Raw genomic sequence first — 26,731 nt, forward strand, 5'->3', positions numbered from 1 at the left:
TTTTTGGATTTACCAGCATCGGAAAATTGCTCTTATTACTCGCGGTTGCTCGTTCTCACCGCTGCCTGATATTGAGAAACGACGGCGCGCATCAGATCAGCCATAAATAAGAAAAAAATTGGGCTCACCTGCCGAATCGTTCAGCCGGTATCGCATCCGAGCAAACGCTGTAATAATCTCGTATCTCATCGTTTCCACCATCCAACATGCCCCCTTTTTCCTTGTCGAGCCGTGTGAACGGCGATCGGCTCTTCTTGCGTTTTTCTTATTTTCAATTAACGTCAATCTCCCCGGGTCTATTTTAAGCGCGCGCGCTTTGCGCGGTCGCGGACGCAAGGTCAGGAGCGCCCACTGCCACGCGCGTTGCCAGGCAACCGAAGGGACACGAGCGAGCTTACAAACCGGCAGCAAAACAAAATAAATAAATAAGTAAATAAGGCGGATATGGGCAGCAATAGCTCGTCTCGTCTAAACCAGCCTCGCCGCATATAAATTAAAACAGCACTGAGTCATGGGGAAATGAGAGCGTTATGGCATTGCTGGGGTGTGGCAGGTGCATCACCATTTATTATCTGAATAAAAATCTTAAAATCAGTTTGCAGAGCTGCTGCAAAAAGCATCAAGCCAGAACCTTCTATATGAGAACAGAAAGAAGGGGACACTGCACTGTTTTCCCTTGTGCTTGTGTTCTTTCTGTAGAGTCAAAACAAGCACCACTAAGGGAAACTTGCTCAAATGAAAGGATGTCGAGATTTAGCCAATGTTTCCTCCACACTTACAGGCACAGCAGCAGCAGCACAGTCCTCAAGGAAGATTTCAGTGATCGACACAGCAATCCTCAAAAGGGCTTTGCAGCCACAGCACACCCGCCTTCCTTTCAGTAAACCTTCAGAGAAACTACACTGGCTATAATGCTCTAAAACAGAAGCACTGAACCACTTCACAGTCCATTTCTTTATACACAAACCTGTTCAACTGTCAGCTGCTGCTGTGCAGCTTGTAGTACATTTACATGCGCAGCAGGCGCTTATTTGCTCAGCAGGTGGCATGTATTGCAATTGTGATGAGGATTATTTGTAAGTGAGTTATAAATGTGATCATCTCTTCATTTAGTGCTGGAAACACTTATCTAGAATCAGAGCTTTTGACATGCTCTTTTAGTGTTTTAGTGGAACCTGTGCATCTGTGCAGACCTCAGGCTGCCGGTTACATCTGATAAAAGATGACAATTAAATGATTTAAGGGTGCTTTTAAAGTAAAAAAATTAAAAATAAAAATAAATAAATAAATAAACTTTCCTTTAGCCTAATGTGTAGACAACCATAAAATAATCAAACTAAAATTCCTCGAAAAATGCAGGCAAAATTGTATTTTTCATGAGAGCAAACTTATAGCTACTGAAATCACACATTAGGCAACATGAATTTGTCTTAAATCTGTCTTTATTTACAAAATATACTTAAATGTTAAGAGTTGGATGCAGTCATGCAGAAGGACAGATTACTGTTTGAGCTCAGGATGTATCATCATGACCAATTCACAACTTTCTATTCCTTTTTTAATTACTCAGGAATGATGGAGGAGGATGAGGAAAGGGAAAGCGGAAGGGCTGGCATGGGGGAAAAGGAAAGACAAGGGAAGCTTTATTGAGGGAAATGCTCATTACTGTACATGCAAGTTCACTTAGAAATAAAACAGACGTCAGTTATACAAAATCTTCAAAATAAATATGTCTTTTAGCATCTAAACAAAAGTTCAGAATTGAAACAGTGGATTTATAAAATTAAATTACATATTCACTTTTTTCTGGTGTGACAGAATTCATATTTTACATCAGTGACCTTGCAGTTTAGTTTTTTAAAACACAATAAAATTATTACAAACTATTAAACATGTTGTTGATTCCTAAGCTTGCTTAAAAAAGAACTGATCTATGATCATGAGGAATATGAGCTTTTTTTGTTGCCAATGGCATATGACTGTGCTGTCATTATCTCCTACGTTTCAGAATAAAGTACTATGGCAAACAAATCTTACACCCTCATTATTAAGTTTTAAAATACAGAAAACAGAGAGACCCTCATACACTCAGCCTGCAATTTGCTTCCGCTAAAGTAAACACTGTAGACTATGAATGAACTCCTAAAACTGTCAAGTGTGAAAGGGAAACGTTTCTGATGCCATGTCATGTATCTGAAGTTATTTACATTATTCATAACGATTACATGGATGAGGACAGAAACACAGCACAAACATTTTAAACAAATGAATAAGCAGAAAGCTTCAACAAAATAATATTTCCTACAGTTTGCATAAAATGTTTGTCTGCAGATACTCCTAATGTGAGTTGTCATGGAGACAAACTGGCTGTCAGTCATATAACACTGTCATCACTGATCATGAGATCAACCAAATCAATCTTCACACTCTCTCTCTCTTTACTGTGTGTCTGTCTGTCTCTCCCTCCCTCCCTCCCTTCTTTTCAGTCTTTCCCTCTCGTAATAAACTGAAATAATGGTTTCAGACCCAGCACCCAGCAGGACGTCTCCAGGACTTTGGCCTGCGTGTTTTGATGTTTTGCCACTGGTTCAGTAAGGCACTGAGAGAGGGCGGGCGGGCGAGTGATTGCTCCATCCAAAAGTCTGTTGTGTGATTACCGGTTCATGTTGTGGTCAGAGCCGAGAAGACGTGTGTTCCGGTGAGATGAGTTTTGGTTGGGTACGTGTCCACTTTCTAAAGCGAATCGCAGTCGACTCTAAGAGACGGAGAGTCTATCCCATGCCACATGATCAGCAAGGGACAGGTTTCCAATCTGAGAATAAGACAAGACAGCAGCCCGACCCTTTAAGACTTACAAGATGTGTTTCTGCTTTCTTTTCTTTTACAATAACACAATAATTCAATGGAAGTAAAACTCCAATGGAAGTAAAACAACAAAGTACTGATATAAATGACGCTTGAGAGATGATTTATGACACCAATTCATATGGATAATTCTGCCCGTATATGTTTTCAATTTCATTTATGACTCGCTTTTTATGAATCGATAAAGACCCCAGATTAAGCTAAGAAGATTTTTTATTGCCCTGCTGAAGAATAAAAAGTCACCTCAATCTTAAATAACCAGCATTTTTTTTCATTTTTGTAAAAGCTACACCTTTAAAGCTCTGCTTCAAATGTTATAACTCATAATCACTTGAATGAGCATTAGTTGTGGTTATCAGCTGATAGATATGGACCAGTAGGGGCCTTCTGCACCTACTAGTAGGCTCAGAAGGCTGTTATCATCCATCCACATGGTTAATGAGCTATACTAATAGGGAAGACTCCAGATCCAGATCTGTTTTACATTGCTGTGATGGTTGGGTTAGGGGTAGGCATTAAAAAAAATAGAATTAATGGGAAATGTGACAAATAATATAAATAATTCCCTTAATTTAATTCTCGCAAGTGTTCTATAGCTAATTAACCATGTGGATGGATGATAACAGCCTTCTGGGCCCACCACTAAGTGCAGAAAGCCCTTACAGGCTCATATCTATCAGCTGATAATGCCCATTCTATTGAGCAATAACATTTGAATTGGCTGTTTAAAGCTACTGCAAGTTCTACCAGACCAAAGGTGTGCTCATATTAGCAATATTTAAGTTAAATTGTGCAGGCAAAAAGCCCTCGTCTGTAATGGAGCCCTTGTCTGTTGAGTTGTGAAGAAAATCTTGAAGAAGTCATTTTCAAATCTAGCAGCGTTTCAGTTAAATCTCTTGACCAACTTCAACCTGAAGTGAGGTTAATACTTTGCCCTCGCACTACATTCTATAGCTGCATGGACTCCATTGAAAAATTGACCACATATTAAGGCACTTACAAATATAGCTGGGTAAAACTCTCTACTGGCAAAATGTGTGTTAATTCACTAAATAATTTTTTCCTTAAAGTTTTTCTACTTGACTTATTGAGACTCTTTCATATAATTAACTATTTTATATACACTATCTTCAGCCTTTATGTGAAGGAAAGACTATGGGAGAAAGAGCTTTCTCATTTTAAGCCCTTTTCCCATTTCGGATATTACGAGGAAGACCATTCCATAATTTAGCACACAGGTGTCAAACCTAGTACCTGGAGAGCTGAGGCTCTGCACAATTTCATTCCAGCCCTGATTCAACACACTTACCTGCAGGTTTCACACAAAACTGGAGGACTTTGATCAGTTTGATCAGGTGTGTGTAATTAGGGTTAGAACTAAACTGTGCAGAGCTGCGGCCCTCCAGGAACCCAGTTTGACACCTGTAGTCTAAATTAAGCAATGGCCTCCTTTTAATATCCGAAATGCACCAACTTTGGATTATTCTAAAAGTTGATTAGGACGCATTCATTTAAGCTTGTTTTTAGTTGATGGTTTATTTTTATTATAATTTTTCATGTATTTAATTTCTGCTATTGGAGCACTTTGGGTCTAAGTAAAGCACATTACAAATCAAATGCATTATTTACTATTATTACTATCAATCAAAGTCTGCAAGGATTTACTCTATATGAATTAAGAGATTATTAATTACTTTAAATTTCAAATAAATTCAGTTTTTCAGAACTTTCTATTCATTAAAACATTAACTGTTTATAATCATCATAACTGTGTTTCTCGGGCATCAAAGCTTTTCCATTAACACAAATAATACCAGAAATAATGCTTTTAAACAGGGTTTCTACAGGTTTCATTAAGTCAAATTTAAGACGTTTAAGACCATAATGAATATTATTTAAAAAGGTAATTATTCACACTCATCAAGTAATTGCTTCGGACTGTTATTTTTTTTTATTTTTACATCCTTCGGTTGATTTAAAAAAACAAGCATTTCGGCACAATGCCTTCCTCAGTGTGTGATGCAATCCTCTCACTCCACCTTTTTATCAAAAAAACAATCACCTGAAGAATGTAAAAATAAAAAATAAAAACAGTACGAAGCAATTACTTGATGAGTGCGAATCTTTACCCTTTTGAATAATAGCATTGACAAGATTGATGCACCAAAAAAGTTTCTTTGAAAACCGCAAGTGCGCAGGGCAAACTTCAGCACTCTAAGGCATAATGAATGAAATTTCAGACTTACACAAGGTTAAACGCTAAAGACTCTTTTAATGGCTTACGTAAGTTAAAACCTTTAAGAAAACCCATTAAAACAAATGTTATTGTAAGGAGGATAATTAAACCTTATTAACCAGTAAACACAATGTTTCTAAAAACTTTCTTTTAACGTTTCTTAAAACTGATTGGATGGGTGTTGGCCCAATTGGGTAAATTTGCTTTACATGGACAAAGAAAAATTAAGACCCATTTAAAATGATTTAAGACCTACAACGCAATATTTCAGTAGATTTAAAACTTTTTAAGGACTAAAATTAGTTTTTTGAAATTAAAGACACTTTAAGACTTTTTAAGACTTTGCAGATACCCTGATAACTGCATTAAGACAGCCATTTCAGTGTTGTTTTGATCAAATATATTCATTTGTGTAGAGTATAAAAGACTAATATAAAGACTAAAACAAAATGGTGAAGCGATAAGCTCATCTCTGCTGACTCTCTAACATGACTGGGCCACATTCCAGTTCTTGTTTTTTATGTTTACACAGAGCCCGGGGCAGTTTCAGAGACAAGTGTAATTTCTCAGAACAACTCTTTCAGTGATATCTGTCAGACAGTAAGGACAGACTATGAGTGCTATTCTATATCAGCAGCTTTCAACACAGTGAAGAACTTTACTTACCTCTGAACAGAACCATTAGATGAAACCCTAACTGAAGAAATGGTATCACGAACAACATACAGTACAAAACACACATGTACACACACACACACACACACAGAGAAAACAGCCTTAGACGAACCATTATATTTTGACGCTCTCTGTTCCGTAGACGTTATAGCCCTCTCTGTATGTGGTGAAACTCTGTGCAGTGGATGGAGGGGCTGGTTTGAAGTTCTGGGCATTTTTGGCAAGTTTGAGGCGCTTGGTCTCCTGATGCGACTTATAGCAGAACTCCACCAGAGCCACAGTCATGGCCAGGCCCAGACCTCCAACCAGGATATAGAAAACGCCAGCCACGTTACTGAGACTCAGCGCGCTGGTCTTATCCTATGGGGTGGGGGGGAGACGCAGTTAGTACACATGAAAGAGACCTGGATGCACAGTAAATGACTATATACTGTAATAATGAATAAAGGGATTTAAACATACGCATGCAAGCTCTCACAACCTAGCATGCACTCATTTATACTCTCTCACACACACACAAGTTTATTTCTACATCTTTTGCTCTCTTGCACACTAGGGGTTGCACGACTAGTCAGCACACTGGTTCGCTGTACGTGTTGTTTAATATGCTGTAACAATCAAATATTGAGTACATTACATTGTAAAATATTATATACTGGCATCTATGGTTTCATAATGAGGCTTCAAGATCTCTGACACCTTTCTAATGCATGAAAGTTTCACACTATTAAATTATTTAAGTTTTTTTAATGACATTCTTATATATATATATATATATATATATATATATATATATATATATATATATATATATATATATATATATGCTGTAGAAATTTGATATATTTAATTTTGAGCTTAAATACCAATGAAAAATGACTCAAAGTGAACTTAAAGAGGTGGTCCAGAGTGTTTTTTTTAAGGCTTGGTTGTGTTTATAAATTGCAAAGCAATGTGTGCTCATGCTTCATTTGTAGAAAATCATGTTATTTTTTCATATATATTACTTTGATTATATACAGCTACTCAGCTAACATGAAAACAACTGTCATATTTTCTAGTTCCTCTGAAAGGCCTGTCCACAAGAGGCTCTGATTGGTCAGCTAACATAATGTGTTGTGATTTGTGGATCGGCTTCATGTCACCAGGAAAAGCACCACGCCACAACAAGCATGCACTTTTGCGCTGTGTAAACACTGTCAGTCAGAGTAGCTGTTAGCCGTATCAGTTTAAGCCTTAATCAGACAGAAAATGACACAGAGGACACAGCTGAACCTCACGCCTGCTCTTTAAAGTAAAATCTGACAAGTGTCTTTCACATATATTTGGAATAAGCATGTGTAAGTAATATGAAACGTTCACAAATCATTTGTGAGTTCATTATTCGAGATGTAGAAGGCAGGAAAGCGTCCGCATAGAGAGTTTCAAATATGATATCATAGTGGACCACCCCTTTAAATTAAGTGGCACTCAAAGGCTGACAGAAACCTTAAACAGCTGAGACATAACCATTTTTTAATTTGATTTTTTTTGCATTTTCTTATCTGATTCAGCCAAGCAGACTTTATCTGCACTCGCAAAACCCTCCACTAATGCAGACGGAAAAAGCACTGACTGCTGATGCTGAATGGTATAAATAATGTAAACCGTGAGTATACTCGACTACTTTTTGCCTAGTAGAAGTGACTAGCTGTGCAAGCCCCATCACACACTGCACGCAACTTGCTTTGAGGGAAAGAAGATGAGCTAAATAAAAAGGGGTACTTGAGAGGGGTATTAAAAAAAGGGCATCAAATCATTTCGAGGTGTGCCCAGAGGTCAAAGGTTAAAGTTAAGGGATTAAAAGCTCAGGCAGCTCAAGAAAGGAAGACGTTATTCCCTCTCTCCTCTCTACTGGCCAGAGAGACAGTGAAACACTGCCCTGCTAGATAACACACACACAGACATGCGCGCTCACATACACACATAAGCACACGCGCACACACACAGATGAAGAGCCAGCTCTGAGCCTGTTGCCCCCTCTAGAGGTGGAGTTGAGCCAGTACAGATAACATGACAAAAAAAGCTGCCATCAGAGCTACAGTCGGATCCTCTGGCTTCTTCGGTCTGCCATCTTAACAGAGGAAGTGGTGAAGAGGAGAAGGAGGGGGAAGAATATTGATGTTACTATGGCAATTCCCCTCTCTGAACTACTTCTGCAAGCTTCACAGCCTTCAAAACTCATTAACAGACACCTGCATGCGACCAACGCCACACCTCAAAACACAGACAAGCCTCAACAGGACTCGGTTCTGCTGCTGTGACCACCAGCCTGACTGTCTACCAACACACACACACTCAGACAGAGACACATAGACACACAGCACACAGACACACACAAGCGCAGTCTGTCTTCACTGGAAGCCTGTGAAAGGACGCCACAGCAACACAGGACTGCGAGTGTAGCGTTACTCTTTTGAATGCAAAGCCAGAAACCTGTTTTCCAATACGGTTGCCATGGTAACAGGCCCATACAGTCTACGGTAAAGCAGATTTGCTGCTCTTATGCATATGGGACGTGTTTTCAGAGTTAATTAACTTCCTTATCAGACTGGATTGCATAGAGAATTGTAATAAAACAATTGCATTTTATGCTCATTAACTAGAGTCTCCAGGCAAACACGCTCTCCTGCATGTGGTCTCTATTAAACCGAAGCCACTGGCTAATAGGGGGAAAAGGCTACATACACACTGGAGCTTGCCACTTCACCTTGTAGTGCTAATCCTGTTTTGTACACACAACAGCTCAATAATTTACAGTAGTGACAGTGCATTCTACAAATAAATTAACTAGTAACTAGGTAGTGACAATAACCGTTTTCAAGGTATACCGCGTGAAGTCAGTTTTAAAACCACAAAAATTTCTGCTATACCATTGCTAAGGTATGTGTACGATTTTTTATTTAGGCTACATTTCTTTTAGTTTTTAGGACAACGGTACCTCCAGCAGAAAGGTTATCGAAGATGCTGTTGTAAAGTAATCTGTGAAACTAATTTTTTTTTAATTGTTTAGCCTGGAATGTTTACTGCTCCAAAATATTATAAATGTTTTGCAAAATAACATATTTTGTGTTCAAAGAAGAAAAAAGTTTTAGTTTTTTACCCAGACATTAAAAAAGATTATATTGTAGAGCAGTAATTACAATATCATGAAACCGTATTTTTATCAAAGGTTATCATACGGGCAGAATCTTATGCCTATAGTGACAATTACATTTACTAATCTTTGCAGTGTGCATAAAAGCAAATTGGACTAGTTGTTCAATCAGTGCTGCAAAAAATAATAAATAAAATTAAATTACAATCAGGGAGAAATGTATGTCTTAATTACTTTTGCTAGTTCTTAGTTGAAAAAAAAGCAAATAAGAACATAACCATCAATACCACTCTCTCAATCCTTTCTGTTTCTGGAACCAGTTTTGCAATGTACAAACAGAAAAAATATTTGGGGAATTCACATTTATTTAGGGTATTATTTACATATTTAGGGTATTGGAATGCAGTTGCCACTCCTGAAATTATTGAGGGTACTATTCTCATATTTAGGGTATTCAAATGCGGTTGTCACTCCTGAAACTGTACAGTGTGCTACTTTGGGTTTTATGAACTACCTAATCAGGATTGGAATTAAACTAAAATTACTAATGGACCCTTTTCACAAGACTGTTATGACGCATTTAACGTCCTAATCTTAAATCTTATATGCATTTATGAATGTGTCATATCATCTTTGCATCAAGTTACAAAAAATGAAATAGCGCTTATGCGATGTGTTTCTAATGCAGCGTTGATGGGGCTGAGAGTAAATGTGATGTTATTCTCTCCTCTGGCTGCTGTCATTAGTCTCCAATTTTTTGTTCTTTTTTTTCTGAAAGTCTTGATGACACCACCTTGCTGCTTTTCTATTATTATTTCAGCAAATCAGATTGTAAAATTTTTTTTTAGTTGTACTCTCCCATTCACTGTGCTAAAAGTTTACCCAACCATGACGCCTTCCACTACTGAGAAACCTGAAATAGTGAAAAGGTTCCATACAGTAAAAACTATTGTGATTTTTTTAAATGGTCAAATAAACAAAAAAACTGCTCCAAGAAAAATATAATGTAATGTAATTTTACACTAAAATACTGGCACATTTATTTTTATGAGTGAAAGTAATTGTAGCAAAGTTTGAGCATAATTATCAATATGGTGACAACATGTAAATCACCAATCCCTGCGTGACGCCTAACATTTGATGTTTTTTTTCCTCATGAGTTACATACACAAGTGTTCCATGTCATTTCTGTTGCTAAAATAATGCTTATTATATTATTTTAGTATTATGTGTTTTATCATTATGGTGTTTAATAATTGTGCGGATGACACTACGTTAGCACAATGTTAAAGGGCACCTATGATGAAAATCAACTTTTGTAAGCTGTTTGGACAGAACTGTCTGTATGAATAGTGGACATTTTAAAATTGGGGTGGCAGCTGTATGAGATCCAAAAGTTTATGTTCATATGATTATTAATCACCTGTTTCTAAATGCTCTGTCTCTAAAAGAGAGGGGGACATATCCCCCACTATGCCCCTGTTGTCCACTGTCATATTGTGATAAAAACCCAACAAGTCTCTTTTGTTTAAATTTCCTGATGTTAAAATAGGACCCAAATCCCAGTGATTTTGAGACCCACCGCAACGTGACGTAGGAGTGCGGTTTTCCCCGCCCACTCAAATAATTGACAGGCACCATGTTTCTATAATATCATGTATGCACATGTATACAGAACATTTGTTTTGCAAATAAACTGGGATTAAAATATTTGTTCCAACTCTATATGAAGTTTTAAACGTTTGTAAACAGAGAGTGTTTGTAATAAAGACTGTAAAATCAATATCTATAATAAATGGAGACAACAAAGGCTAATCTTACATCTTGTATAAGGGGTAAAATAGGTGCCCTTTAAATAATATTACTTGCTTCTTTAGCTTGGGGAAATGCTGTTTGTCATGTCGTTTTTGGTGGGTTCAAAACATATATTATACATTGATTTCCCTCAGAAAAAAAACTATGTTTTAAGTTTAATCTGTGAACCCTAAAATGTTGTGACTATTCTATTTCTAGTGAAGGATTTGTCCCAGCTATACATAATGACACGATTTTATCTGTCTTCATATAGCATATTGCTTTCAGACTCCTACTTGCCCCCTTAATTAGCTTTATGAGCAAATGCATCACTGCATTTAGCCAATTTGAAATACCTTGTGAGTGACTGTGCTTCCTTAAAAGGATCATTCTAATGATTACAAACGTTGCCTGGAGAAGCTTTAAACCCGAATCGGTAAACACAACAGCGATATCGAGAACGAGGCCATGTCACAGCAGCAGAAGAGGAAAAAAAAAAAAAGTCTAATGAAATAATTGCTAAATCACTGTTATGAATGCTTACTACAAGATACGTTTATGTAACACTTAGAGTAATGACTACATCATTAAAATAATGAATTATGAACACTTGTAAGTGCTTTGTTAACATGTCACATCTCCTTCTGTGTGAGTGGGTGCATCTGTTGTGTTGTCTCATTAATGCTAAAGGTTGTGATTTTCTGACTACGTGATGCATAATGGCCTGTGCGCATGTAAATAGGATGAAAAGCGGCCAAAAGAAAGTGAATCCAGCCACAGGAAACTCGTTATGATGTTTGTGGTATATGGATATGTTTGTTGGAAGTACTGTAAGATGAGTGAGCAGACTAACCTTACTCCCAGAGTCTTTGGTCCCACATTCACCCTTATCGTACCACCACTTGTTTTTCAGCTTGTCTAAGATGCCTTGTTCACTGAGTTTCAACACTGCAAGGTTTACAGGAGTTCTTCACGAGGGGAAATAACATAAATAACATGGCACCATTATGTTATTTTATGTTATTAAAACTTTAACCTACCGAATATCTGTTAACCAAAGCGATACTGTAGGACACCTGGCCTTGTGCTGTTGATATTGTAGACAGCGAGAGAATAAGTGAGGGAGAGATGGAGAGAGAGAGAGGGAATGCAGGCAGGGCTAGCCTCAGTGTTACCTTCGACCTTTGACCTGGCAGTGCTACCTACTGTTATCGCTTTGAGTAATCGGCACTCACTGTTCCAACAGAGGCAGAGAGAGTAACCATGGTCACACAGCCAAACAGAGCATAATTACAAAGAGCATTGGGCAGATGAGCTTCGTTATTGGAATTGTGGTGAGTGTGTGAATGCAACTTTTCCAACCCAGTATTCAGCAAGCCGGATCCATCAGGAGAAAAGAAAAACCCTTACTTGACTAACAGACAAACAGGACCCAGCAGTCAGAAGGGGAACCGGTCTGTGGTGGGTGAGGGCTGAAGCCGAACATCTTACAAACGTCTTAAAAATGCCAGGCCTTAATGGAGGTTGGCACATTAGTAAGAAGGGGAACATTAATACTGCTTTGCTTTGGAGATATTTGCAGCATAAGTAATCATTTTATATATATATATATATATATATATATATATATATATATATATATATATATATATATATATATATATTTTTTTTTTTTTTTTTTTTTTTTTTTTTTTTTTGCAGATAATCATTTGCTCACAGGGTATTGGGCATTATTTCGGTTTGTAAGATGTTAGTATGCCATCAGCAGGACTGCTGGGAAACTCACTTTATTTTCCTTCTGCTAAATGATGAGAGTTGTAATCCAGCAAAGCAAATATACCATACTTACCACCGTAACACCAGCCAGCTTCAGGCTTTGAATGGTAAATAACACAATTGAAAGAATGAGATTTCTTCTATTTTTTTTTTTTTTTTTATGAAAGTGAAAATCCACAATTGACCTAATTTTTATCCAAACGAGTCACCTTAAATTACCTATTACTAAAGTTGTCATGGCTGCTGTAGTCTAATCCTGTTTATGCACTCCTAGAATAAATTCAGAAAATAACTGAATTATTACTGACAGCTTATTACCTGGGTTTTCTGCTGTAATTTACCAAATGCTGCTTTAAACCTCTACAAATGTCATTTTGATGCAGTGTTGCATTTTCAACATCAAAAGTTGTTATAACAGAGATGCATAATGCAATTGAACAAACGTAAACTGAAAAACGCCTCAAATTAAGTACTAACAAGATATTTATTTACTGTGCAGGTTTGAGATTAGAAAACCTGTTTCAGTGACTCCTGGGGTTCGTTCTTCGTACCTTGCTTAAATGATCTAAGATGATTTGACAGATACTGGATCCTTTAATCTTGATAACTGATCTTGGGCTAACTTGGTTCTTCAAACAAGTTCGCGAATCAGATTAAAATGTCTGGATGATCTGGGGCCCTATCATACACCCGGCATAATAAGGCACATGACGCATTTGTCCAGACATTTTGCTATTTTCAGACCAGCGCAAGTTTATTTTTCCCATTTTCCGCCATGTTGTTTAAATAGCAAATCAATTTGCGCTACTTTGTGGACTCATGGGTGTTTTGGTCTAGAAAAGAGGTGTGTTAAGGTGCATTGCTGGCGTGTTGATATTTTGAGGAACTAAAATAGACTGTCAATAGACCAGCTGAAAACTTATGCCGAGATCAGACTGCTTGATTTTCAAAGTATTCGTGTCACAGTTGTTTTCACACTGCATGACTATCTCGTTTTGATGCTGCTTTGTGTACACTGCAAGATGGATCGGCGACAGGGGCTTTCACATTGCATGACTTTACAATAGGAAGAATCGCTGACAACTTAGTCCAAACTATGTCTCTCAACCAAAAACAAGTAGGAAATCTTTTGTTATTAACTACATAACGAAAAAAGAAGCCTTTGATGGGGTAGACAATGTATTTGCTCACCTGGGTTTGAAGGGAATTACCAATTTTTCCTCAACTTTCTTTTTTGACCTGGTTGTGATATTGCTCACATGACACATCAAACAGACACGAGTGCTGCTGCCAAACTATAACTAGTTTTTCTTCCATTTCTTGGGTCAAAATAAACTGAAAAGGGGTACTTTTAACTTCTTTCCCAGCCTCCCGCTGGCCTGCAGGTACACACACACACTAGTCTAGTGAATGCTGTGCTCTCATTGGCTGTAAATGATCGCTGATGTTATTTTCAGTCAAAACAAATTTCACACGGATTGACTTGAATTGCCGACAGCTCAAGATATTTAGCATCGCAAATAAATCACAGGCATCGGCGACTCATCGGCGATTCTCTCATATTGCGTCTTTGATAGTTCACATTGTGTGACTGTTACTCGCGTGAACGAGCACCGATTTGCCTGTGATTTCAGACATTTGTCGGCGATTTCGCAAAACTTGTCGGCGAGTAAAAATTAGGGCTAAAATCATGCAGTCTGAACTCTGCATTACACATTGCTTTATACACACATTATGTACAGCAATATGCAAATATCTTTACAAATGAAAAAGAATTAAAGGATTAAAATGTTACAAAAAGTGTTACTTTCTGCATAAATATAAAACCACTGCCTCCATGCTTTCATATTGGGGGGCTTTTTTCAGTTTATTCACGACAACTTGCTTCCTGTTAGACCATGCGCCAGGACGTTTTCCGTCCTTAAAATAGCAAAAGTGGATTCGGACACTCCCTTAATGGTTTTGCGCCATGTGCTTTAGACTTTGTGCCTAGATCATTAAAATAGAGCCCCTGAACTGAGATCGCTGCGTTTGTTGTGAAGCACAGATCTATCGATCCTCGAAATCATGATCAGAAATGCAACGATTGGCTGACAACACAGCAGCGTAATGACATCATCTGATTAATATTTAATCATCCATATGAGCAAAATTACATAAAATTAGCAGTAAACGGTTTGTTAAATATGACACGCAATACCTTTCCACATTTTTTGTGCTGCAGGCTTTTCACATTCATGTGTCAAGAGTATTTAGCAATTTATTTAGTTTTATATTTAGAGCAAATTTTTTTTTATTATAGTCGCCTATTCAAGTTTCTTAATCGCGTAAGGAATAACTGACTGTTAAAATTAATTTTGCATCAAAAAAGCATTTTGATATAGGTAAAGGACAGTTTGACAGTTTTTGTACTTTTATTTCAGAGTTCAGATTTCATAAGTTATATATATATATATATATATATATATATATATATATATATATATATATATATATATATATATATATATATATTATTTTTTTTTTACTTTTGGCACATGCTTTCAATATTACCTTTGCTTAAAATGACTCAATCTAATCCTGTTAATATAAAATGAGCAGGTTTGAGCTTCCAGACCTGTTGCTATGACAACAACTCTCAACAAGATGTGTTGTGAAAAGCAAAACTATCCTGAATCCCATATCAAATCATCAATAACCAATTCCAGCTAATTGAGTAATCCACGTACGAAGAACGGAGCCCATGTTGAGCAACAGCTAAATACAACTCACTTATTCATGCATTCCTAGGTTTACAACCACATCCATTATGCTGTGGTGGATTTTCACTTTTACTTTAATCAACGATTTGTTTGTTTTCTGTGAAGATCAATGCTTTAATAACATGGTATACTTGCAGGGTTTGCTGAATTACTCCATTCATGCATTTTGGATCAGACTCAGGTCAATAAATGAGAAACATGCAGTTGTGATGTCATAACAGACTAGACACCCTCCACCCAGCATGCTCAACTTATCAATGTGTGGACTAGGCAGCCATTTTGATCTCAGAGTTTAGAGACTCATGAGCGATAGCCAATCACTGCAGTGAACTTGCTCTTGAAGACCAATCAGGTCTAAGCGGGGCTGCCTTGCCCTGATGATAGGCTGAACACAGGGTGACCATTCTGCAGGCACGGGGGCTAAAGAAAAGTGGCCATAAGTGTGTGTATAATGAATTCGTGTTTGTGTGTGTGATTGTCTGTGCATTCATGTGCAGACGAATGTGTGCGTTTTGTAAATCTTCCGTACGGCACCAGATCTTTCTCCAACGCTGATTTCTAGGAGTGTTTAATTAGAATTCTCACGTTTTCCTGTGATGTTTTAGGCCCTTCAGGACTGTCTGCCCCAGTGGTCGTATATTTTTCTTTAATCCTATCAACAAGGGAGCTATGAGCTTTTCCATGGGTTACACGCCAATTTAGGGAATAATCTTGAGAGAGCTGGCGGCTCCGAAGGGATTTGCATACTTGTAGCAGGGAGTTGGCTAAAGACCAAAGATGCAGTCTTTAAAAAAACGATTGGAGATATGCAGATATTACACTTCTCCTCCAAGTCTTCACACTTCTCTATTTCCACTACCGACAATTTGACACACTAAACAACTCTCAGAATAGGATCCTTGCCAAGTATTTAGAAACGCCACAGGCATATAATTTGGACTATATCAACACAAATCCTTGCATTTGTAAATACTTTGCATTAATGAAGGACAACTGAAACGTTTTGCGGACAAAAACTGAAAACATCAAAACATCACTGATAATGCTACAGCTATTTTTAAATCGCTAAACTGTGATCTAATTGGTCTGTTGTGTATTAACCCTAATTGGCAATAAAACTGTAAAGCTATGAAGGCGTGCTGAGCCAATAATCTTCCAAAATAAACTAGAGTTGAGCTTAATCCAGTAATTAGCCATCACCGCTGACTATGGTGCGAATATACAGCATTAATATGGAACAAAACAAATTCATTATAATTGGTCTTTAACCCTTATGGAGTTTTATTTTCTGTACAGAGAAATTTGTATGTGTGAGCAATAGAGCTTTGCCAACCCCATAAAATGTGCTTAGATTTTGTGAATGGAATTTTTTTAACACAGAGTAGTACAGTGGTAAACGAATTGAATTAAAAATGTTAAAACACAAAATTAATAAATTCTTAGTTTTGGGAACTGATGTTTTTAAAGAAACCTGTCAGTAAGAATAATAAAATTTGTATAATTGGTAAACTTATTATATAGCATTTTTCTTTGAAAGACATTTATGTCCTCTAAATATCTTTATGTATCTTTCTTAAAGATGTTTAAATGTTATATATATAACAAAGGTGTCAAAATTAATTGTTTCCTCGGTGCACCGTGATGCAGACCAGGGCAATTAGGTATCCTCTTAGTATACCTATACCGATTATTACGTAACGACGTCATTTATCTCATATGGGCTATTTTGCGGAAGCTTACTATGGCGAGGGATGCAAACGTGAGTAATTAAAACGCCCCAACTACTTAGAAAACACAGAAACTTTGCACACATCTCCTCTCCTCTCAGCTGTTACAGCGTGACTTGTGGATCCAGACAAGAGCATGTCTGCAGAACGAGTTTTCTCCACCTATTATGGATTAACTGTGATCACCGCTGCCGTTAATCAGTGTTACTCATCGGTGAACAGTGCCAGAGGTATAGAGCCAATTGCAGCCTTTTCTGTTGAGTGTGTGACCAATTATAGGGGTGGAAGAACTCACTCGACAACGCTCAAAAAGCAAGCAAGATAATATTTACGACTGTTTATTTGCTTTAAAGGCTCATGTTGTTCTGTGCATGTACTTGAGTTTTGTTTGATGCATTAAAAAAGTCCATATATCAGTCCATATATCTGACTGCATGGATTAAAGGACAATAATGTATTACTAATAAACAGAAAACGTATTTATAAATTATTATTTTAATACAAGAATTCTTGTGCTGTGAAGTAAAAAATACAATTGTGTATGGAAAGCATCGTCAATGCACTGTGATATCGGATCAAACCGAAGCAATGACATGATAATCGTAACCGAACCGAATCGTAAGGCCAGTGTAACCACCTTTGAATTTTTTTTTCTTTTTTAAATATTTCCCAAATTAGGTTTAACAGAGCAAGGAAGTTTCCACATTGTATTTGATAATATTTTCTTCTCTGGGGATGGTCTTATTAGTTTTAATTTGGCTAAAATAGAAACAGTTTAAAATTTTTTATAAAGTGTTTTAAGGTCAAAGTTATTATCCTCTTTAAGCTATATTTTTTCGATAGCCAACAGAACAAACCATCATTAAACAATAACTTGTCTAATTACCCTATCCTGCCTAGTTAATCTAATTAACCTAATTAAGCCTTTAAATGTCACTTTAAGCTGTATAGAAGTGTAATAAAAATATCCAGTAAAATATTATGTACTGTCATCATGGCAAAGATAAAATTAATCAGTTATTAGAAATGAGCTATTATTATGTTTAGAAATGTGTTGAAAAAAATCTCTGTTAAACAGAAATTGTATATATACATTCATACATACAGTATAGGTATGTATGCCTTGGTCGTTTCCAAATATTTATACTATATAAACTACAGGTTCAACACTACAGTTTATCCAGAAATTACAATTTACATCATTACACACTCATGTTCTTCAACCTGTTAGCTTCCTTGGTAAAGGAAAAATATGTATGTACAAAAGCTTTTGCATTATGTTTAATAAAAAAAAATATGTTATGTGTATAGTACAGAATCCCATAAGTATAGAAAATGATCAGAAAATCTTCATTTCTGGGTTAACTACCCCTTAAACATAATAGTAAATATAAAGTAGGCTCAGCCCTTTCTAACAGGCACGAACTGTATTTTTCAGCACAGCTTTAGCTTCATTTGTGCTATTAGTTCCCTGTAGATCTTTTATTTTTTCTACCTTTTACAGCCCATTATATCCTGAAACCCTGGTAAACACAAAACACAGTACATTTTGTGATGATCTGATGCTACAGATCAGAGAAGAGCCAGAGAGGGCCTAGCTTATTCCACCTAGAACAAGCTGTTTGTTTTTCCACACAAACAAACCCGCGAGGCACTTTCGCAAGAGCCTAAACGTCCTAATAAGCTGCGCTCAGTTACCCTGACCTCGCTCCACACATCCACCCACCGGAGTCTTTATTCCTCTCCTCCTCTGCTTCCATTCCTCCATTAGCCAAGTAAAGGGTCGCGCATCTGATCGCCGTTTGCCTTATTACGTAAGCTCCAAAAAAACACTACATTAGCAGCGCTGACAACAACTGGTGCTAATGTCCTAGGGTCATTAGGCTCGGTTTGCTCATGGCCACCCCTGAGGGTCACGGTACTGTTGCCGGGGGTCAGAGGTCACAGCCTTGCCGATTACTCGAAGCTAGGAAATGGTTGTTTGGGTGAGATTGAGGCTGACCTTCGAGTCCCCTCCCCCGCTGCCGCACTCTCCCTTGTCGTACCACCATTTATTTTTCAGCTTGTCCAGCAGGCCCTGCTCATTCAGCTTTAACACCGCCAGGTTTACAGCACTTCTTCAAACGATAAACACATAGCTCGTAAGAAAAGGAACAGGTTTCGTGAGAAATCTAATGATGAGATTGAAGCAACTGGTAGTTGCTCGCTTGTTAGGGGTTAGGGTTAAATGGTTAGAACGCTTGATTGGTTGGACTGGTCGATTGGTTAATTGCGTCGGCTACTGGGTTACAGATAGAAGCGTGTGTGCAAGTGAGGTGCATGTGGTGTCGAGTGGACAGAGAGAAACAGAAAGAAGTGAGAGAAAGAGAAATGTTGCTAAGTGCTGGTGACTGGTGGAAATGATGCAGGGAGAGTCCGTTTGCAAAGAAAAAGAAAACAGCCGATGGCATGACATGCGTGGCAGCAGGCAGAACAGCGTCGATGCAGAGAAAAAATAAAGAAAGAAAAACAATCCAACCGTACGAACATTACAGAAGTGCAATCACAGCACAAAGCGAAGGACACAGAAGATAAAAAAGACCAAGAAAAAGGTAGGGAATCAACAGCAACAGGCATCACACTGTAAAAATGGACTGTAATTTAACAAGTTGAGACATTTCTATCATCAGAGACATGGTAGTAACATTACCTAAACAACACACACATATTACGGTTACCTTATCATGTACCGCAAGAGAAAGAGAGACAGACAGAGTGAAGAATGAGAAAGGAGGAAAACCAGTTGGAGGTAGAGAGAATGAGAGAAGGTAGAAGAATGAGAAACAAAACATGAAGGAGACGGAGAAAAGAGAGAGATGGTGGAATCAGGGTAGGTGGAATACTATAACAAGAGTGAATTGTTATATTATTCCACCCACCTTAATGCCGACCCTTTGGGCGTGGCCACACCGTAGCCCTTGGAGTCCAGGTTCCCTCCCACCTTCATAGTGTCGCATGGCTTTCTCTGCTCGATGTATTCGTTCATCGTGGATTCGAGCAGGAACGCAAACTTCCCCTTGGACTTGCGCACGCGAGCCACTCCGTCGGGGGTGGTCTTAACAAACACAGACGGCTCGGCAGATTTCATGTAAGACCACATCTTCTCGTAGACGGCGATCTTTGAACGCTGTGAGGAAAAAAAAAAGACCAAGAAGAAATAAATGGAAAGGTTAAGAAATGGGGAAATATTAGTTTCTTGACCTTTCAAATAAAAAGTGACTGACTGGGACTCATCTATAGCAGCCCATAAAGAACCATTTTATTACTAGGAAAGCATTTCATATCGGATACAAACAGTTTATTCCATTTGCCGTAGGGCTTTTCTAGATTTTACTAGCATCACTACACTGTAAAAAACAAACGCTGTTCTCACTTATTAAATTAATTGCATTTATCTTGTTATGAATACGTTTGTTTACCTTATAATATTTAAACAAGTAATGCCAACTTTTTAGCACATTAAGTTGTTACAATAAACAGATTCAAGTAAGCTTGACTAACATTAATATGTGTTTACAACTTTTGAGTGGTCATGTGCCAAAAGCATGTCAATGATAGAAAATGATGATGAATAGAGAATTAAAACTTAAGCATAACTAGACATAAGCATAATAAATCTGAGAGCATTTTCAATTCTTTGATATTCAAATGTTAAAAATAAATTAATAATAATAAACTTAATATTTATATGATTATAAAATAACAAATTATTTATAGAATAATAAAGCATACTATTAATAAATGTTATTTATTTATTTATTTATTATTATTAATACATTAAACCTTGGTTGAAAATGACTTGTTATAAAGTGTTATATTCTTTTTTTGCATTACATGGCTGCTATATAATACAGTAAAATGTTTTAGAAGTAGGTAGTAGGTATGGGTTTTTTGGGCAGCATGTTGGCCCAGTGGGTAGCACTGTCGCTTCACAGCAAGAAGGTCGCTGGTTTGAGCCCCGGCTGGGTCAGTTGGCATTTCTAAGGGAAGTTTGCATGTTCTCCCTGTGGATGGGTTTCCTCCGGGTGCTCTGGTTTCCCCTACAGTCCAAAGACGTGCTAAACTGCTCGTAGTGTATGTGTCTATGTCCTGGTCCTCCAGGTTGGGGGTTGAGCATTGGGCTAACAACCCACCTCGTAAAAATTAGATGTTACGAAACACCAACATGGTGAGGCTAAATATTAACTTTGATATACAGTAAATAGCCCTGGGAGTAAGTAAAAAATAAGGTATTGGTTTTTGTCTATACTTACATCTTTTAGTTCAGCTAACTTGATCATTTTAAGGTAATCGGTTTCCTAATTTTTTCCTACACTATAAAACACAAAAAGTTAGGGTAACTCAAACCATTTAAGGAAACTGATTGCAACAAACCATTTAAGTTCAAAAACAAATCCTAATGAGTAGTGTGAACTTAATTCGTTTGGGTAAATGAGGCAATTTGAGTACTGTAAAACCAAATAAGTTAAGGCAACGCAAACCATTTGGGGAAACTGATTGCTACAAGCCATTTGAGTTCAAAACTAATCTATATGAGTACTGTGAACTTACTACATTTAAGTTAAAGGGTTAAAAACTCTTTACAAATGAGTAGAATTAACTTTCAGTAAATGTTGAGTTAAATACACTAATTTCATTCAATAGAGTTGACTGCTGGATTTTACAGTGTAGTAATGTGAACACTAATAAGAAGTAAACACAACTAATAATTTTGACTCATTGGCATTGAAGTTTACTTTATTAAGAGGTTTTAAGTTGTGCTCACTTAAAATTAATTCACTACTTAGAAAATTTGAGGAAACTGATTGCCTTAAAATTTCTAAGTAAGATCAACTTATTGCATTTTACACTATATACAAAATAAAAAAATAAAAAACTCCAAGAATTGTATACTCATTTTTATCTACTAGCTGCTGCATTGACACAACAGAAGTCAAGTCTTATTTGATGCATTGAAATGCAAGCAAATATCACCTCTTGCACAGATCATTTTGTTTTGTGTCTTATCCCATTACAATGTGCAAATGATTTTCACTGCACCAGTGAACTGTCTGAATCAAACTAACAACGCAAACTATTTCAGACCTCTGTGAAGCGCTGTTGGAGCGATTACATTCACAATTCATTTATTTTTAATCATTTAGCAGATGTTTTCATCTGAAGTGACTTGCAAATGTGATTAGTCTTACAGCGGCAATACCATGAGCAATGCAAAGTTTCAAACACTGTCCTGAATGCTGCAAATTAGAACAGGGAAGGATATGAGAAACTCTGAAAGCAGAAGTAATTATATATACCCAAACGTGTGAAGTCGGCATTACTAATAGATCAATAGTGATTGAAATCTGCATGAAATCTTTCGAGTCATTAATGAGTGAAAAGGCACCTCCCATTCTCTAGAGGAGGCAACATCTGTCATGTTGGCGCATCCAAGGTTATTCCTTTCAGTGACATTATAAACAAGCTCCGTCTCAAAAGTGTGTAAGCTGACTCACTGACAGTGAATAATCATTGCTAAAATAGAAAGCTCATAAATGAGCGATTAAAAAACAAACATTCAACACACGCCTCCCCAACATAACACTCACACAATCAGAGAATGAGAGAATGAATAAATCAAAGAACATAGAGAGAGCACTGCAGTACTAATCCTCTGTATATGAACGGAATCAAAGCTTACGTTTCATAAGCCAAAATATTCTGTGTCCATCTCTGGAGAGGCTATAGCTATAAATGGCCACGTAGCGGACAGGATATCTCTGGAGAGCACACATACACCTAAATTTATTAGGACAAACACACACACACACACATACTCCTGCATTTATAGGACACAGTTTTACACAAATGCACTCTCTCTCACACACACACCTCATGCATCTCATACTTGCACCTCATGCAAGTAGGTTAACTTGACCTCCAAGCAGCTGGTGTATGAGTATGCTGTACAGTGAGTTCTTGAGTTTCTAGGCATGAAGTGTAGTATTCTATGAATAAGAGAGCGATATCTGTGCTACTAGAGGCATCGAATGGAAATAATGACTCTTTTCACATCTCTGACATGAAAAACAGAGTGATAATTTACATTTCTGGGTGAGTCTTTAATAGCCAGTACTGTGCTCCATGTATCAAGTCAAGTCACCTTTACATTTACAGCATTTTATACAATGTAGATTGAGTCAAAGCTGCTTTTCATAGGTGAACAGGAAAAAGATAATTGGCCTTATCATACACCCGGCGCAAGACGTGTTTGGCACGATTTGTTGCTATTTTCAGACCAGCCCAACCATAATTTTCACATTTTGCACCACATTGTTTAAATAGCAAATCTATTTGTGCTACTATGTGGACTCATGCGCGTGGCAGTCTAAAATAGAGGTGTGTTAAGGACAGTGCGTAATTTGTGAATTTTGAGGTCCCGGAACAGATTGGGGTAATGGATCCGGCATGTTACCCGAGGCTGGAGAGGTGTTGTTGGGTGCTTGGAGCGGTAAATGGCGGAGGGGTGACGCAAACGAAAATGAGCGGGTCAGGGTTGTCGCGGACGAAAGTGAAGAGGGTTGGGGAGTTGCAGTAGAAAGTGAAAATGAACAACAGACGGGTTAGGTGGGTGGTTAAGGAGGGGGATCGCTAAAATGAGGTGCTGGATCAAATTTCAGAGGTGCTGGATCTTGATGCAGAGCCTGTTAGTTATGCACCTATGCGCATTCAAATGCTTACACATTGCTTAATATACACAAGATGTACAGCAATACACAGATATCTTTACATATGAAAAAAATAAAGAATTATAATGTTACAAAAATTATTATTTTCTACTTAAATATTCATGACAATTTGTAAAATGCTATTATTATTAGCAGTATTCTTTATTATATGCATATTTATGTTTGTTTTTAATAAAAAAAAAGCTTGGATTTGTCCACCTGTAGGGTTTTGAAAACGTACAGTATGCATTACCATATGAGGGATAAGAATAGTACATGTTAGGATACAAGTGTTTTTCAGTTTTTTGACCACACTTCGTTATTATTGTTCATTTATTCATTTGGTGAAAATTGAAACTGAATTTAGAAAATTAGAAAAATAGTTTGGAAACAAATCTTTGCAATTAAACAATCAAAATTAAATATGTAGGCTAATGGATGTCTTCAGTGGAGTACGTACAACACCGTTTCCTTATCCATGAAAGTAAAGGAGTAAAGAATAAAAGTAAAGTGTTTAGTTTTTCCACTTACAAAGTCCACCATGTAAATTGCAAATGTGCCATAGCGCAACGCAACTGACTCTTAAAGGAAATGGGAGATGAGTCTCTGATTAGAGCTGAAGATCTTTGCCCGAACCCGACGGAACCCGGCGGGTTCGGGTTTGATTTCTATTATTTTAGATGGGGTCGGTCGGGCTTGGCTTCCGCAGTAGCAGTTGCAACAATAAAATCCATCCGTGCAAAGGTGAAACAAATGATGACGGAGAAGTTAAAAAGAGCTAATTTTGACTGCGGTCAAGCCAGTCACCAGTTCAGAAGGAAAGGTCATTCTAGCCGCTAAGGTATTTCGGTGGTCACTCATACACTGCGTATTACGGTAAAGCGCAAGATGACAGGTAAAGAGACGAGGTCACTCGCTACACTAAAACTGCTGTCATGGAAAATTAAATGGATGTTCCTGGCTGGTAGAAGATCAAACAATCCTACCCAAAACTTGCAAAATTAGCCAGATCAGAACCATGCATCTCGGCCTGTAACAGCAGCAGTGAAAGGGTCTTCGGTGCTGCTGTGCGGTGAGCACAGGACTACGCTAAAGCCAGTGGATTCAATAATGTTCCTCCACAAAAACACGTAACCTAATCTTGGTGAGTAAAGGGTTTTTAAATTATAAATAAATATTAATTAAACAATAAAATCATAATGTAGACAGTATACAGCAGGGGTGGCCAACTCTGTTCCTGGAGAGCCACCTTCCTGCAGATTTCTGTTGCTACCCATATCAAACAGACCTGAACCAATTAATTAGGACCAGAACACCACGTGATAATTGCAGGCAAGTGTGTTTAGTATGGGTTGCAACTCAAATCTGCAGGAAGGTGGCTCTCCAAGAACAGGGTTGGCCACCCCTGGTATACAGGCTAATGTTGGCAGTAGGCTATTATTTTATTATTCAACTTCACCGTTGCCTTAAGGTCAGATTGTGAAGAGATGTGGGGAAACAAATCTTGCACAGTCTTTATCTTAATTTCGTTATTGCCAAATACCCGTCATAATTTTGAATTTATTTTAATTTGTTAAGAAAGACTTCTTTTCATTAGTGTGTTAGCCAATTTAAAGGCTAAGTGTATGTACTTAGGCCTATTTAGAGTGCTAAAATGTTACGATGTTACAGAGAACTTATTTTATTTCTTTGTTCCAACTTCCAAGTGGCCTATAGCTCGTTTGTTACGAGAAGATTATGTTAAAACATAAACGACTCATTCATGAAATAAGGCAAGAGAGCTGTGTGCCTGTGCACATTTGAATATCGTTGGGCTATAAACAGGTTCGGGCTTTTAAAAAGCTGTCAATCAAAATGTACCTGTTTGGCTCAGGCGGAATTCTGTTGGGCTCGGGCCCCATCAGGCCTAATGTTTATGGCCCGATTACAGCTCTATCTCTGATTGGTTTAATGCACGTTATGCTTACCCATTACTCAAGAAGCACAACCCTGTTAGACCATGCACCTGGGTGCAGAGCATATTTTTACATAGCAAAAGTGGAATCAGACACACCCTTATGTGCTTTAGACTTAGCACCTAGGCCGTTAATATAGAGCCAAACATTGTAGTTTGTGGGACATATTCAGAATATCAGGCAGAAGGTAGAGGCAGAATACTTGTGTAGTTTCAGTAAAATAAAAACAGATTCAGTTCAGTTTAATATGAATCGCACTGCTGTAAGAAGATCCACCATCATTGGTGGGTGCTTTTAAATAACTGTTATTGTTACAGTATGTTGACCTACTGGGATTTTCAGTCCCATACCTCCTAAAATTAAACTTCACTAAAACCTTTTTATTATTGTATCGTTTTCATTGACACATTATTTGCTTTATTTATTAACCACACAGTTCACCCCTCAAAAATGCTCTGTCATCATTTACAGTGTGCAGTGAAAAATGTTTTTGGTAACACTTTAAAATAAGTCCATTAATTAATGTGTTTATTAACATGAACAAACAATTAATAATGCATTTATTATAGCATTTATTTAACTTTGTTAACATTAGTTAATGTTATTTAAGTTAAATAATGTTAGTTCATGTTTCCTCACTGGGGTTTAACTTATGTTAACAAGCACAACTTTTGGATTTTATTTTATGTTAAACTATGATTACTAAATGCTTTACGGTATTATTCATACTTGCAGTAAGTAATGTCAGTAAATACATTAACTAACATGAACAACTGGACCAATTATCTTTTTATTATGAAGGGCCAAAAACCAAACTTGATAGAGGCTAGTGTGCCGAAGGTAAATATAGTTGCTTTGGGTGATTTCCTAATTTATTTAATAATGTTTAACAATGACTAGAAAACACTTCTTTATATTAACTAATACAGTGTATATTTGTACTTTTTTAAATGAACTTATTATAGTAAAAACAACAACAATCTCATTTAGAACAGAATTCCACTAGTTTTTGCCTTGATTTTCTCGCTGATGTGTTCTGCATAGTACTCTATACGATGA

At 37.3% G+C, this 26,731-nt stretch overlaps 2 protein-coding genes across 12 annotated transcripts in view; both read right to left on the reverse strand.

The window, feature by feature from the left end:
- Nucleotides 1-340, reverse strand: part of nlgn3b (neuroligin 3b) — a 67,333-nt gene extending 66,993 nt beyond the window's left edge. The window contains exon 1 of the mRNA XM_087252567.1: nucleotides 129-340. The gene's annotated coding sequence lies outside the window, so the exon portion shown is untranslated. The remainder of the gene's footprint in view (nucleotides 1-128) is intronic.
- Nucleotides 341-1,424: 1,084 nt separating this feature from the next.
- Nucleotides 1,425-26,731, reverse strand: part of gria3a (glutamate receptor, ionotropic, AMPA 3a) — a 76,860-nt gene continuing 51,553 nt past the window's right edge. Inside the window, exons 13-18 of one of the 11 annotated variants that reach the window (XM_087251167.1) lie at nucleotides 19,890-20,137; nucleotides 18,974-19,088; nucleotides 11,747-11,793; nucleotides 11,560-11,674; nucleotides 5,889-6,136; nucleotides 1,425-2,812 (exon numbers count right to left, since the gene is read on the reverse strand). In XM_087251167.1, the coding sequence (XP_087107293.1) occupies nucleotides 5,891-6,136; nucleotides 11,560-11,674; nucleotides 11,747-11,793; nucleotides 18,974-19,088; nucleotides 19,890-20,137 (771 nt within the window). In that variant the 3' untranslated portion in view covers nucleotides 1,425-2,812; nucleotides 5,889-5,890. 11 annotated transcript variants of the gene reach the window in all.

The sequence above is a fragment of the Danio rerio genome, chromosome 5 (assembly GCF_052040795.2).
Source record: "Danio rerio strain M-AB ecotype USA chromosome 5, GRCz13ab, whole genome shotgun sequence".
In the NCBI taxonomy this organism is placed as follows: Eukaryota; Metazoa; Chordata; class Actinopteri; order Cypriniformes; family Danionidae; genus Danio; species Danio rerio.